At 34.2% G+C, this 13,261-nt stretch overlaps 1 protein-coding gene across 9 annotated transcripts in view; it reads left to right on the top strand.

Moving 5' to 3' along the window:
* The window catches only part of EPHA6 (EPH receptor A6), an 815,440-nt gene that overhangs the window by 168,734 nt on the left and 633,445 nt on the right, over window positions 1-13,261 (top strand). For all 9 annotated transcript variants that reach the window (XM_036070278.2, XM_036070279.2, XM_036070280.2 and 6 more), the window contains one exon: window positions 10,338-11,001. In XM_036070278.2, the coding sequence (XP_035926171.1) occupies window positions 10,338-11,001 (664 nt within the window). The remainder of the gene's footprint in view (window positions 1-10,337; window positions 11,002-13,261) is intronic.

Consider the following 13,261-nt stretch of genomic DNA (forward strand, 5'->3'; position numbering starts at 1 on the left):
ACTCTAAGAATTTTTAATCTTCATATGACAGTTTTTTATGGGAAGAATCATTTCTTCTTAATGGAAATTATCTTTTTTCCTATAATATTTTGATCCTGTTAATAGGACAAATGCACCAAAAATAATAAATTTATTTATAAAACTTACTTAGTCTCAGCAGTTGTCTTCTAGACATGTCATTGATTCATTCTTTTTTTTAATTAAGTATCTTTGTAGTGCTAATAAAAAAGTTTTATGTTTGCCCAAAGTGAAATAGAAATGTATCTGCACATGATACATTTTGCTTCTTGTTTTATTCTCTGAAAGTAGTTATCATTTAAATGCAGAACCTTCACTTTTCTGCTGCAAAAACAGATTTATGTTATTAACTACATGCCTAGCAGCGGAATTCAGGGCACTAATTTTCTAAGTTTGTGTCAGTATATTGATTCAAAGTGAATATTTAAGTGTTTCTGAGGAAAATATCACATTAGAATAAGAAAGCCCCTTTAACAAGCTTTTCTTTGATTGAGAATATTAGATGCTTATGATTTAAAAATTAAGCCCCCACTACAATGTTACCTAAAGACATGCCTACGTGCATTCAACAGCTTTAGTTTATTTGGATTATGCAAGGTAAGAGGTAAAATATTTGGAACAAATCAAATATATGCCATTTTACCAAATGGAGGCTTGTCTTCATTGTCAGCTCTTCTGTTTTTATCATTCTTAGAATGATGATGAAGGTTTTCTTCCCGTCTCCCTTTCTCATTTAAATTTAGTTCAGTCTTGAGAAATAGTTACAGCCACATACTACAAAACACTTGGTAACAAGGTATACATGGAAAGTAAGAATTATAGGCTTATCATTATTTTATTGTTGTTTTTGTTTTACTTTAATCTATCTTTAGATTATTTTTTACCTTTGGAAAAAGTCTGAATAATAGGCTATCTCATTGCTTTATTAATTAATCAACTGCCAATATAATGGTAGCCAACTTAAAAAGGCTTTTGCTCTCTTGGATTCTATATCTTTGAAATGATCTTTTGTTATATTCTATTTTCTTCGTATATCTTTTCTTTATTTATCAAAATCACATTTTTTAAAGAAATAAATCAAGAAAAAATATTTTTCATCACATATTTATCTCCCTATTAGCTTATAGCTGGGATCTGTTGCAAATGGAGGCAGAAATAAAATTAAGACTTAGTAATTTTAATATTAGAGTGTCTCATAGTATTGTAGTATGTGATTTTTTTAAAGGCAGAGGGAAAAGGGAAGAGAGAAAAACAATTTCACATGCATATAAAAAGTACTTATTCATTTGGAAAGCACAGGTTAAAGGTGAAATCCAAAATATTTTTTTTATAGCTATCTCATTCTTCAATGTTATTAAAGTGCTTATTTCCCTAATCCCTACAATCAGCATATTTAACTTTGGTTTTTACTGATTTTTTCTTTTTTTCCACAAAACAGACCAGCCCTGAAGCTGTTTAGGATCCTAAGGATATGATCTTTCCCCCCCTCCCTTTTCTGTCTGGAGATACAGTGGTGAGCATGTTAGTATGAGGGTTATTTACTTCTTTTCCTACAAGTTTTCTGAACTATGGTTTTTGAGTAAGTAATCAGGACTTATTACTGCTATTTGAAATTATAATTAGCTTACCAACAGCCCTTTCTATGCTGAGAAACAGACTATCTACTTTTATTTTAAAATTTTAAAATTTTAAAATTTATTTTTGAAGTGAGTGTTTATATTCCTGATGAATTCCAAAGATTTTCAAGAGGGAAGAAAGTATAAATTTGAAAGATTTACATCTGCAGTTTAGATGTTTGGGTCAATTTACCAGCAGATTGAATATGCTTGCCTAGAAAGGCTATTTGATTGCCTGATTTTGTTCTCTGAGAAAAGAAAGAAATCTGATTCCACAATGACTGCTGTTGCTTTAAGAATTAATTTCCCTGTTCTAATTTTCTATGCCCAAAAGGAATCCAGCTTTTTGGCCTAGTTTATTTAGCTTGCTATGGAAACAAAAATTCACGTTGTGTGGGTGGGATGGGTTTTTAGAGAACTTCAGGCATAAATGGATTAAGTACTGTTCATAGCTCTTTAGACTTCCTGTCACTTCTAAGAAACATTCCCTTTAAATGATGCTGCCCAAGAGATCCATCAGTGGAGAAATATTCTTAGGTGCCATAAAGCACTAAGTCATATGCACAAACTTTTGATAACTTTAACCCTGTACCAAGTGTTTCCAGGGTGTAAAAGTTCCTGCACCTGTTTAAAACAATCACACACATAACATTCTCTAGTGTAAAATATTTAGATTTACATGATCCTTGTAACTGGGGAAATTACACTATGAAATAATCAGGCCTGTCATTAGTTCTGCAATTGAAATTAAGTTGGTCAATTCTGGGCACCTGAGTGACTCAGTTGGTTAATCGTCTACGTTCGGCTCAGGTCACCATCCCTGGGGTCCTGGGAGCCAGCCCCATGTGGGGCTTCCTGCTCAGTTGGAGCCTGTTTCTCTCTCTTCCTCTGCCCCTTCCCACCACTCATGTTTGCACTCTCTCTTTCTCTCAAAGAAATAAATAAAATCTTAAAAAAAAAGAAAAAGAAATTAAGTTGGTCAACTCTGTCAGCTATTTGCTTTTACATAATAGGAACTGAACTCAAAATATTCTAACTCCTCTATCTTATATTGTTTAATTTTTTAATATTTTACATATAAGACTTAAAAATAATATAAAACAACTCACTGATAAATAATGTAGAAAAGAGCTCATTAGAGCAAAACTCAAATTATGTGTGTATTAAAAGATAAACTGAGGCATATTAAAATTTCTAAGAGTATATTTGAATAAATTTGAATCAGACAGTGTCAAACCAAAAGTGGTTAAGGGTCACTCTGCTAACAGAAGCTAGGGAAAGGCTTTTATACAGCAATTGTGGAAGCAAAGCAAGGAGATTATTTGATTGTCTGTAGCTTAAGTGGGTGTCTTATTTGGGAAAGCCTGGTTGGCTTCACAATTGTGATAGGTTGTTCATAGGTTTTGTTTTTCTAACCTTGGGGCATTTACAGGAACTTAGTATAGCTTAGGTTTCAGTTTGCTTAAGTAGTCTGCAAAGGCATTAGGGCCACCTCTGTCTAACGGCATCCTTGTTTAATTACTTTAAAACATACTTCCGCAGGGTAGAATATCTTGCAAAATGTATCTGCTCTTAAGGCCTGGATGAATAGAAGAGAGAGAGCTTGTCATACAGTCATTTTATGAGTTCCTTTTTTTTTTTTTAGATCAAGGAGTGGATATATGAATTATATGTGATGAATAGAAAAAGCTTTGCCACTTGTAGTGTCTTGCTCAGTGAAAGCTTTTGGTTAAGCAAGAATCAGTTGTCCTCTGAAGGGTTGTCAGGAAGACTGTCTCATGACCCATAAGCTATTTGTTCTAAGAACGTTAATGTTGGTTATGATATGGTAAAGTCCATGAGGCCCCAGGAGGAAACCAGGACTAGACTTGGAAAAACAAAGTTTGTTATATTCACAGGACTCAAGAGGAGTAATCACATGCCACACAGGGCCACAGGGGAAATGACAGGTTTTGGTCAAGTGACAGAAGACGGGGTGAGGGGAGAGCCTGAACCAGAGCCTTTATTGGGTTTTCTGTGGGAAAGGCAAGGTAGGGCAGAGTAGAGTTTAGGATTAGCTAGTTGGAATAGCTCCTACAGGCTTTAGACTTAGAGGGGGTTTCTAGTTGCCTGCATCTGGCTCTGGGATAATTAAGGGCAGGGAAAATATTGGTTTGGTATACCAGAGAGTTAAATAAGGAAGTAGCTGGGGCCATAGACTCAGGTTTGGTTGATTTGCATATGAAAGATATGCACTAGGCTCAGGCCTGCTATCTCTAATTGGCTAGCCCTAGAGGGGCAGTCTCTCTCAGGCCAATAAGCATGCCAGCAAAATCATAAAATACAGAAAATAAAATTAAAAGGTCTGGTTTCAGTCTTTGGTTCATGCAACACTGGGCAATGAGTAATTCCTAGATATTGGGTTCCTTGTCAGTAATATAAAAATGAAAATATTTATCTTGCTTTATTGGATTGATGAGAAACAAGTAAGTTAACATTTGTGAAAAAGCTTTGACAAGTATAAATTCAGTATACAAAATAGTTGCCCTCAGGAGTCAATGAATCCAAGATACCCTTGAAGTTTATAAAAGAAAGAACTCTTTGATGTACAGCTGATTCTTACTTAACCAAAACTTCTCACTGAGCAGAATACTCCAAGTTACAAAACTTTTCCAATCATCATTTTGTAATTTATCTATCCACTCCTTGATTCAAAGGAAGGACTTATAAAACTACCATGAGACAGAAGAAACTCTCTATTCTACTCATGTAGGCCAGAAGAATGGATATAATTTGCAAGATACAATTTGCAAGATATTCTACTGTGCGGAAGCATATGTGGTTTAATTTTTGTAGTACCGAGCTCTTTTATACATTCTATATTAGTGAACTGTTTTATATTGGTATTTTAAGTCCTATATAAAAATATTTTTTAAAAAGCATGAGATTAAGGAGTCAGAGTATTTTGGGTTCAGTACCTATTATGTAAAAGCAAGCAGCTGACAGAATTGACCGACTTCATAGAAGAATTAATAACAGGTTTGATACATATTTTCATCTTGTAATTTCTACAATAGCCAGGTATCTGTACATCTAAATACTTTATAGCTATAGAATAAATTATGTGTTTGTTTTACATAGGGGCAAAAACTTTTACCCATTAAACATATGTGGTGCAGGGCTACATTTGCTAAAAAATGTGTGCATATAGATTAGTCTTGTATATTAATTGCTATTCATTCTTCTCCTTAAAAGAAGACTTAAAGCCATCTGAGCAAGGAATTCTGGGGTCTTACCTACAGTGTGGTACCGAACAAAAGTGTGGGATCTAAGCTCTTTAAAGAACTTCGGGGCTTCTTTTTTTTTATTATGTTAATCACCATACATCACATCATTAGTGTTTGATGTAGTGTTCCATGATTCATTGTTTGCATATAACACCCAGTGCTCCATTCAGTACCTGCCCTCTTTAATACCCATCACCAGGCTAACCCACCCCACACCCCCTCCCCTCTAGAACCCTCAGTTTGTTTCTCAGAGTCCACAGTCTCTCATGGTTCGTCTCCCCCTCCGATTCCCCCCCTTCATTTTTCCCTTCCTACTATCTTCTTTTTTTTTTTTAACATATAATGTACTATTTGTTTCAGAGGTACAGGTCTGTGATTCAACAGTCTTAGAGAATTCACAGCGCTCACCACAGCACATACCCTCCCCAGTGTCCATCACCCAGCCACCCCATCCCTCCCACCCCCCACCACTCCAGCAACCCTCAGTTTGTTTCCTGAGATTAAGAATTCCTATCAGTGACATGTGTCATATGATCTCACTGACAAGAACTTCATGGCTTCTTATTGGGCTCCATCCTCCAGTGGCTGTACAGTGCCACAGGTATGTTCAACCTAGATTGATGAGAAGGCCAAAATTGACAGCTTTTTGTAGCAGGGGAGGGGCACAGCTTGGACATGAGGGCTGGGGTGCTCATATATGTGCATATGTGAAGCCTTTCATGATATGGAGTAGAGCTAGAGTCAGGGAAGCAAAGAGAAGTGGGATTGGCTAAGGTTCAGGGCTGTCTCTCTATGGGCTACACATGCTAAAATAGTACTCAAAGGACAAGTATTCGATTTGATTTTTTAAATTTTACATTTAAAATTTTAAAATTTTAATTCCAGTGTAGGTAACATACAGTGTTATATTAGTTTGAGGTATTCAATATAGTGATTGCACAGTTCCATACATTACTCAGTGCTCATCAAGAATAAGAACATTTTTATCCCCTTCACTTATTTCCCCCATCCCTCTACTCACCCCCGCTCTGGTGACCATCAGGTTGTTCTCTATAGTTCAGAGTCTGTTTTTAAGTTGGCTCTCTTCCCCTTCCCCCTGCTGTTTATTTGTTTTATTTCTTAGATTCTACATATGAGTGGAATGATAGTGTATTTGTCTTTCTCTGACTGGCTTGCTTCATTTAGCATTATACTCTCCAGCTCCGTTCATGTTGTTGCAAATGGAAAGATTTCATTCTTTCTTATGGCTGAATAATATTGCATTGTATGTATATACCATATCTATATCCATTTAGCTATTGATAGACACTTGGGCTGCTTCTTTAGTTTGACTATTGTAAATAATGCTGCAATAAACATGGGGTATGTATATATGTATATATCCCTTCGAATTAGTGTTTTCGTATTCTTTGGGTAAATACCAGTAATGAAGTTACTGGATCATAGAGTAGTTCTCTTTTTAATTTTTTGAGGCACCTCCATACTGTTTTACACGGTGGCTGCACTAATTTGTATTCCTGCCAATAGTGCATGAGAGTTCCCCTTTTCTCCACACCCTCACCAACACCTGTTGTTACTTGTATTGTTAATTTCAGCCATTCTGACAGGTATGAGGTGGTATCTCATTGTGGTTTTTTTTTTAAAGATTTTATTTATTCATTTGAGACACAGAGATACAGAGAGAGAGAGAGAGAGAGAGAGAGAGAGCTTGAGCAGGGAGAGAGGGAGAGGGAGAGGGAGAAGCAGGCTCCCCGCTGAGCAGGGAGCCCGATGCGGGGCTCGATCCCAGGACGCTGGGATCATGACCTGAGCCAAAGGCAGAGGCTTAACCATCTGAGCCACCCAGGCGCCCCTCATTGTGGTTTTGATTTGTATTTCCCTGATGCTGAGTGATGCAGAGCATTTTTTATGTTTCTGTTGGCTATTTGGATGTCTTCTTTGGAGAAATGTCTGTTCATGTCTTCTGCCCATTTGGATTATTATTATTATTTTTTTTTTTTGGTGTTGAGATGCATATTTTTTTTTATATATCTTTGCTACTAACCCTTTTTCATATATGTCATTTGCAAATATCTTCTCCTATTCAATAGGTTGTCTTTTAGTTTTGTTGGTTGTTTCCTTTGCTGTGCAGAAGCTTTTTATTTTGATGTAGTCCCAAAAGTTAGTTTTTTCAAAGGCCAAGTGTTTTAAATTTGAACCTGGCCTTCCATGTTTTTATGAAGGTATCTTTGCAACTTAGACAAAGAGAACATACTTAGAATTTGATCTGATTTATTTTTTTTAAAGATTTTATTTATTTATTTGGCAGAGAGAGACACAGCAAGAGGGAACACAAGCATGGGGAGTGGGAGAGGGAGAAGCAGGCTTCCCGCAGAGCAGGGAGCCCGATGCGGGGCTTGATCCCAGGACTTGGGATCATGACCTGAGCCGAAGACAGCTGCTTAACGACTGAGCCACCCAGGTGCCCCGAATTTGATCTGATTTAAAGAATGATTTATCATTTTAACATATTTAGAAATACGGTCTGTGAGCCTCATATTCCCATTCTTACTGTGGACTCCACAATTTTAGAGACCTTATTTTAGTACTTGAAAATTATAACAAAAAGTTTATATAACTGTGTAAACAAAAATATAGCTATGTGTATGTGTAATATTTCTGAAGGCTATATTATGATTAAAATATCAAACCAATTCTACATCTGCTTATGTTAATATTTTTAGCAAACTTCATAGTCTTCTAGATCTTATACCAATATTGAATTTATATTCTTGTTTTAATTAGATTCAAATTTAAAAATTTAATTTCAGTTACTTTCAATATTTTTGGATAAGATGAAATTTAACAGCTGATCTGTTTTAACTATTTTGGTACCCAAATCTAATTCTGACTTCTTTTATAAAAATTAAAGAGAGAAGAAACACTACTGACCATTGAATATCACAAATTTAACCCAGAAAATGATGCACCACTTTATTAAGAATCTTTATGGAGTGTTTTTGAGAAGAACCACATTTCTCATTCTTTGTGTATATTTTGTCATTTCCTCATCCCTTGGTTCATATAACTTTTGATTCAGTGAGTGTATGTTATATTGTTCCCATTCCTGACCTTTCTTTCCATCTAAACATTTTTCCCCCAAACCCACACATTTTTAAATAAAGATATGAAATGATTTCAGGATTATTGTTTTTTTTTTGGTCACAAGAGGCAATTTTTGACATTTTAGTTAAATATGATATTTTGGGAGAATTGATTGCGATAAGCATGGTTAATACTTTTTATTAATGTGAAGGGGTATAGTGTGAAGGTGTTAAAATATAATTATTCAAACAGAATTTATTGAGAATATAGCTCCATACTTATATATGGGAGAGTAGAGGATGCAGTGTAGACCATAATAAATACATGCATTTCCTGAGAAACAAAATCAGTTCTGATTAGAAAATTTTCTAAAATTGGAATAATCCTTGGTTGAGTACCTCTGATGTTCTCCAGTGGGTGAAATCCTTAGAATTTTGGATACTGATTTTGGTAGTTTACAGATTTTATTATTTGCATCTTGCTTCACTGCTTATATTCTGAATGGTTAGTTTGCCTTTATGATGAGCTATGATAGTGGTTTGCCTTAAGTTTAAGTTAAGACCCATGATCACTAGAATGAAAAACATTTAGATGGGTAATTGCATGTATCTTCATGAGATTATTGGATAACTCCTATGTTTATCAAGGATGTTTTGCAAAATTACATCCACAGTCCCAAAGGAACTTTTTGTTTCTCCTGGAAAATATCCTATGAAGTTCAAGTTAGCAACTTATAAATAAAATTTTTAGAAGCAGATTGTTTTTAAGGTTGCATGATAACATAAATTCTTTCTTCGTGGAAATACACAGTAGATATTGAAAGTGGTTAGTGTCATAACTGTCCTGTAGACTGAAGAAAGTAGCCATTCTATTAGAAACTGCTAAGTGAAATTCAACTAGTCTTGATTAAGTGACTCTCTACAGCCAATTAAAGTAAGAAACTGCAAACAGGATGTGTTAAATAATCTTATAAATCACTGAAGTATGGTATTGAGAAATAAAATACTTAATCACTATAGAAAACAGTTTATTTCCAGGATACTTTAATAGAAATGAGAAACTATGATGAATGCCATGTTTTCCCAAAAAGGCTATAAAATTACCAGAATGTTTTTTTAAATCTATTGAAAATTATCACTATTACTATACAAATAAAATACAATTACATTCTCTATTTATAATTTGGAATTATCAATATTTAGATGTGTAAATACCGACAATGCCAGTTTATTTGAGGTACTTAGAGATTTTTATTAAATTTGTAAAAAAGGATAAACAAAGTTTTATATGCATATAAGTGGCAGAATGCTCAATGTCAACATGTAGAAGTGAAGATAATCCAATGATGCAGCTCAGAGTAAAAGCTAAAGTTTTTTAAAATGCTTTATTAAAGGCTTTATTTTTGTCCTTTCTCTTTCTGTCCTGTTACCTAGTGTGCTTCCAGGGCCCATTCATACTGTTCCTAAGATATACCTGTATACTTCTGACTAAGGGTATTTGTACTTACTATTTCCTCTTGACAAGGTTCACTCTCTCACCTCCATGACATTGCTTAAATGTCACCATCTCAGAAAGGCGTTTTCTGGCCACCCGATTTAAAATGGCAACCCTCTTCTCCATCTCCCTGCCTTAATTTTCCCATTGTACTTTCTACCATATTTTTCAATGTACTCATTTACAGTTTTTATCTTCTCTCCTCACTCGAAGTAAGCTCCATAAAAGCAGGGTTCAGCTGGTTCACTACTATATTCCCAGTGTCCAGAAAAGTGTCTCATAAATATTTCTTGCATAAATCTATGACCTTATTTATGTCTATTTTCTATCAGTAGAGATGTAAATATTTAATTGAATACTGCTAAATATATCTCAATTTGTGGCCGATTGGATATGAAGGCAAGTCGGTAACCACTGTGTTTGTCATCAGTCTATTTATTTTGATCATATAATGGATGCTATTTTACATTTGTATAGTGTACCAGGAACTATTTACATTGTTTTACGTATATTAAGTAACATACCTTACAACAACCCTATGAAACATGTACTATTATCAGCTCCATTTTACAGTTAAGGAAACAAGAGGTTAAGGTAAGTAGCCCTTGGTCATACAACTAATACGTAGTAAAGCAAGGTTCATACCAGGACAGTTGGTATGTCCAGAACCTACACTCTTAACCAGAGGTTCATGGTTAAAATCCTCCTGCATTGTTGCTTTGAATAGCTGCATTTCTATCCTTTTTATATATATTTCTTCGCTAAAACAGAAAATTTTGGAAGTAATCCAAATCTGTTTAACCACTGTTATCTGTTTAACCACTGTGGTTTTATAATCATTTGATTTTTTTTCTTGCAGTGGGATGCTATCACTGAAATGGATGAACACAATAGGCCCATTCACACCTACCAGGTATGCAATGTAATGGAACCAAACCAAAACAACTGGCTTCGTACGAACTGGATCTCCCGTGATGCAGCTCAGAAAATTTATGTGGAAATGAAGTTTACATTGAGGGATTGTAACAGCATCCCATGGGTTTTGGGGACTTGCAAAGAAACATTTAATCTGTATTATGTGGAATCAGATGAGTCCCATGGAATTAAGTTCAAGCCAAGCCAATATACAAAGATTGACACAATTGCTGCTGATGAAAGTTTTACCCAGATGGATTTGGGTGATCGCATCCTGAAGCTAAACACGGAAATTCGTGAGGTGGGGCCTATAGAAAGGAAAGGATTTTATCTGGCTTTTCAAGACATTGGGGCATGCATTGCCCTGGTATCGGTCCGTGTTTTCTACAAAAAGTGCCCCTTCACTGTTCGTAACTTGGCTATGTTTCCTGACACCATCCCAAGGGTTGATTCTTCTTCTTTGGTTGAAGTAAGGGGCTCTTGTGTGAAGAGTGCGGAAGAGCGTGATACTCCTAAACTATATTGTGGAGCTGATGGAGATTGGCTGGTTCCCCTTGGAAGGTGTATCTGCAGAACAGGATATGAAGAAATCGAAGGTTCTTGCCACGGTAAGAAAGAAACTCTCAATTTATCATGCATTTAAATGACGTTTTAAAAAGGTGAATGTTTTACATTTATTTTCCAATCATACATTTTCAAATGCTATTACTGGCAGAACTGATTGTGGAAGAAATTATTAACTATAAGATAGTTTCTTATTATTTTTCCTCTTAGAAAGGGTATATGAAAATGTAAAATAAGTTGCATACCATGACAAGTGTTCCTCCATATTGACTTCAATAAAGTAGTTAAGCCATATGAATGGCTGTATTCACCTAATTTTTATAAAGTAAAACAACATCAATAGCAGCAACAAAAAACAAAAGGGATTCAAAATGGATATTTGTTCAAATTTCATGTTTGATGACTTATAGAGAATCTGGCATTTAAAGATAGTTTGAAAACAATTCTTTCTTTCATGTTGAATTGTAGTAATTGAATAGTACCTAGATAAGATGAAGTTATATTTAAATAAGTGAGGAATTCACATATATGCTTCAAAAACATACATGATAGTTTATGCAGGTGTTATGTGTTCGGTGATTGAATACTGACTGTGTCAGAGCTTAATTTATCTTTTGCTACTATTTTTTTAATATTTATTTGAGAGAGAGAGAGAGTGCATGCACACATGCATGGTGGGGAGGGGCAAAGGGAGAAGGAGAGACAGTTACAATCCTGGACCCTGAGATCACGACCTGAGCAGAAACCAAGAGTTGGACGCTTAATAGACTGTGCCACCCAGGTGCCCCTATCTTTTGCTACTAGTAAGTACAATTTCCCACCATATAACAAATTACCTTTTAGTTGTTGTAATAATAGTATTTGTGTAAGATCTGTCAGGAAATATTAACAAAACACAATGCTAATTAAGTTTAGAACCATACCTTTCACATTGTTATGGTAATAAAATACCTGTAATTTTCAAGATCAAAGATTTTTTTCTTTCTATGTGTATCATTATGTGAGGGCTTATTAATCTAATAAATTTATACATTTAAAAATTTTTACTCAAAGATAATATACATCAATTGTGTTTGGATTTAGGACTTGTAATCAAAACACAAATATAGAAATAAAATTATGGCTTGATAATAGTAACATAATACAGATATTTCCTTCTTAATGGTGAATGATTTATAAGTTTGTTTTCTGTATCATATTGAATTTATTGACTTCTTTGTTGGTGCTATATTCATGTTCTTTAAAATGATAAATAAGAATAAATAAGAAAAATAAGAAAAAAACATACTTGTATACATGTAAGGGTCATAAAAAATACCTGTGAATTTATAAAGGTTTTATCTATTTATAAAACAATTGGGTTCTTGAATGTTGAAACTCACTAGAGTTTCCAATGATGGTTATGTTTGGTTGTCTAAAAATATCAATATTTGCATAGAATCTGTAGTATAATTTTTATAAAGCATGAATCGGCTTTTCTCCACTATTTAATTATTAAAAGATGTTTCATTCAAGTTTATCAATATAGATTGAATTCAAAATTTTTATTCACCTATAACAAAGATTTAGAATGGAATAGTCAGAAATGATTCTTTGAGGAGGCTGTATAAAACATTTCTATACATTGGAAAATAAACTAAAGAAAAATTAATATATGTGAATAATCAGTGGGATTAAGAGGGTAATAAGAGCTGAGGATAAAACATTACACATACTAACGATGTAGTTTTCCCACATTTGGGAAATTAGGTAGAAGCTGGGCATTCATTAGTAAAAATATGGTAAAAAAAATATGGTAAAAAAATATTTTAAAATATGCAAAGAATAATTCTCAGGACTTGCGTGATTAACTTTTACTGAATATTTGTATTTTTATGGTATTAATCACAGAATAAGAGGTAGTGACAATTATTGATGGCTAGATGTTTTTTCTTAATATGTTTATTCTGTGAATTTCATTCTTATATGTCTTAAAATTCTTTCATTTATTGGGTAAGGATGATTTTAGACAAATGATAATCATTATCAGCTTGTGTAGAGCTACTGGTAGTCTCATCTGTTTTTGTGGCTTGTTATCTTTATTTTAATTTATTTGATTGTAGAAACATAAGAGAGTGGGTACAGTATAAATGTTCATCATTTCCTTGTAGTGGATTGCAGAAATTGGAAGAATTAAGCTTGGATTCTAAATCCATGGCTTATTAACTTTGAAATCACAGTTTCCTTATCCATAAATAAAATAGTGGTTCTAATCAACTCATGATAAAGTATATGGAGAACTAATAAAAACACACACATCTGCGT

The sequence above is a fragment of the Halichoerus grypus genome, chromosome 1, assembly GCF_964656455.1.
Source record: "Halichoerus grypus chromosome 1, mHalGry1.hap1.1, whole genome shotgun sequence".
NCBI lineage: Eukaryota > Metazoa > Chordata > Mammalia > Carnivora > Phocidae > Halichoerus > Halichoerus grypus.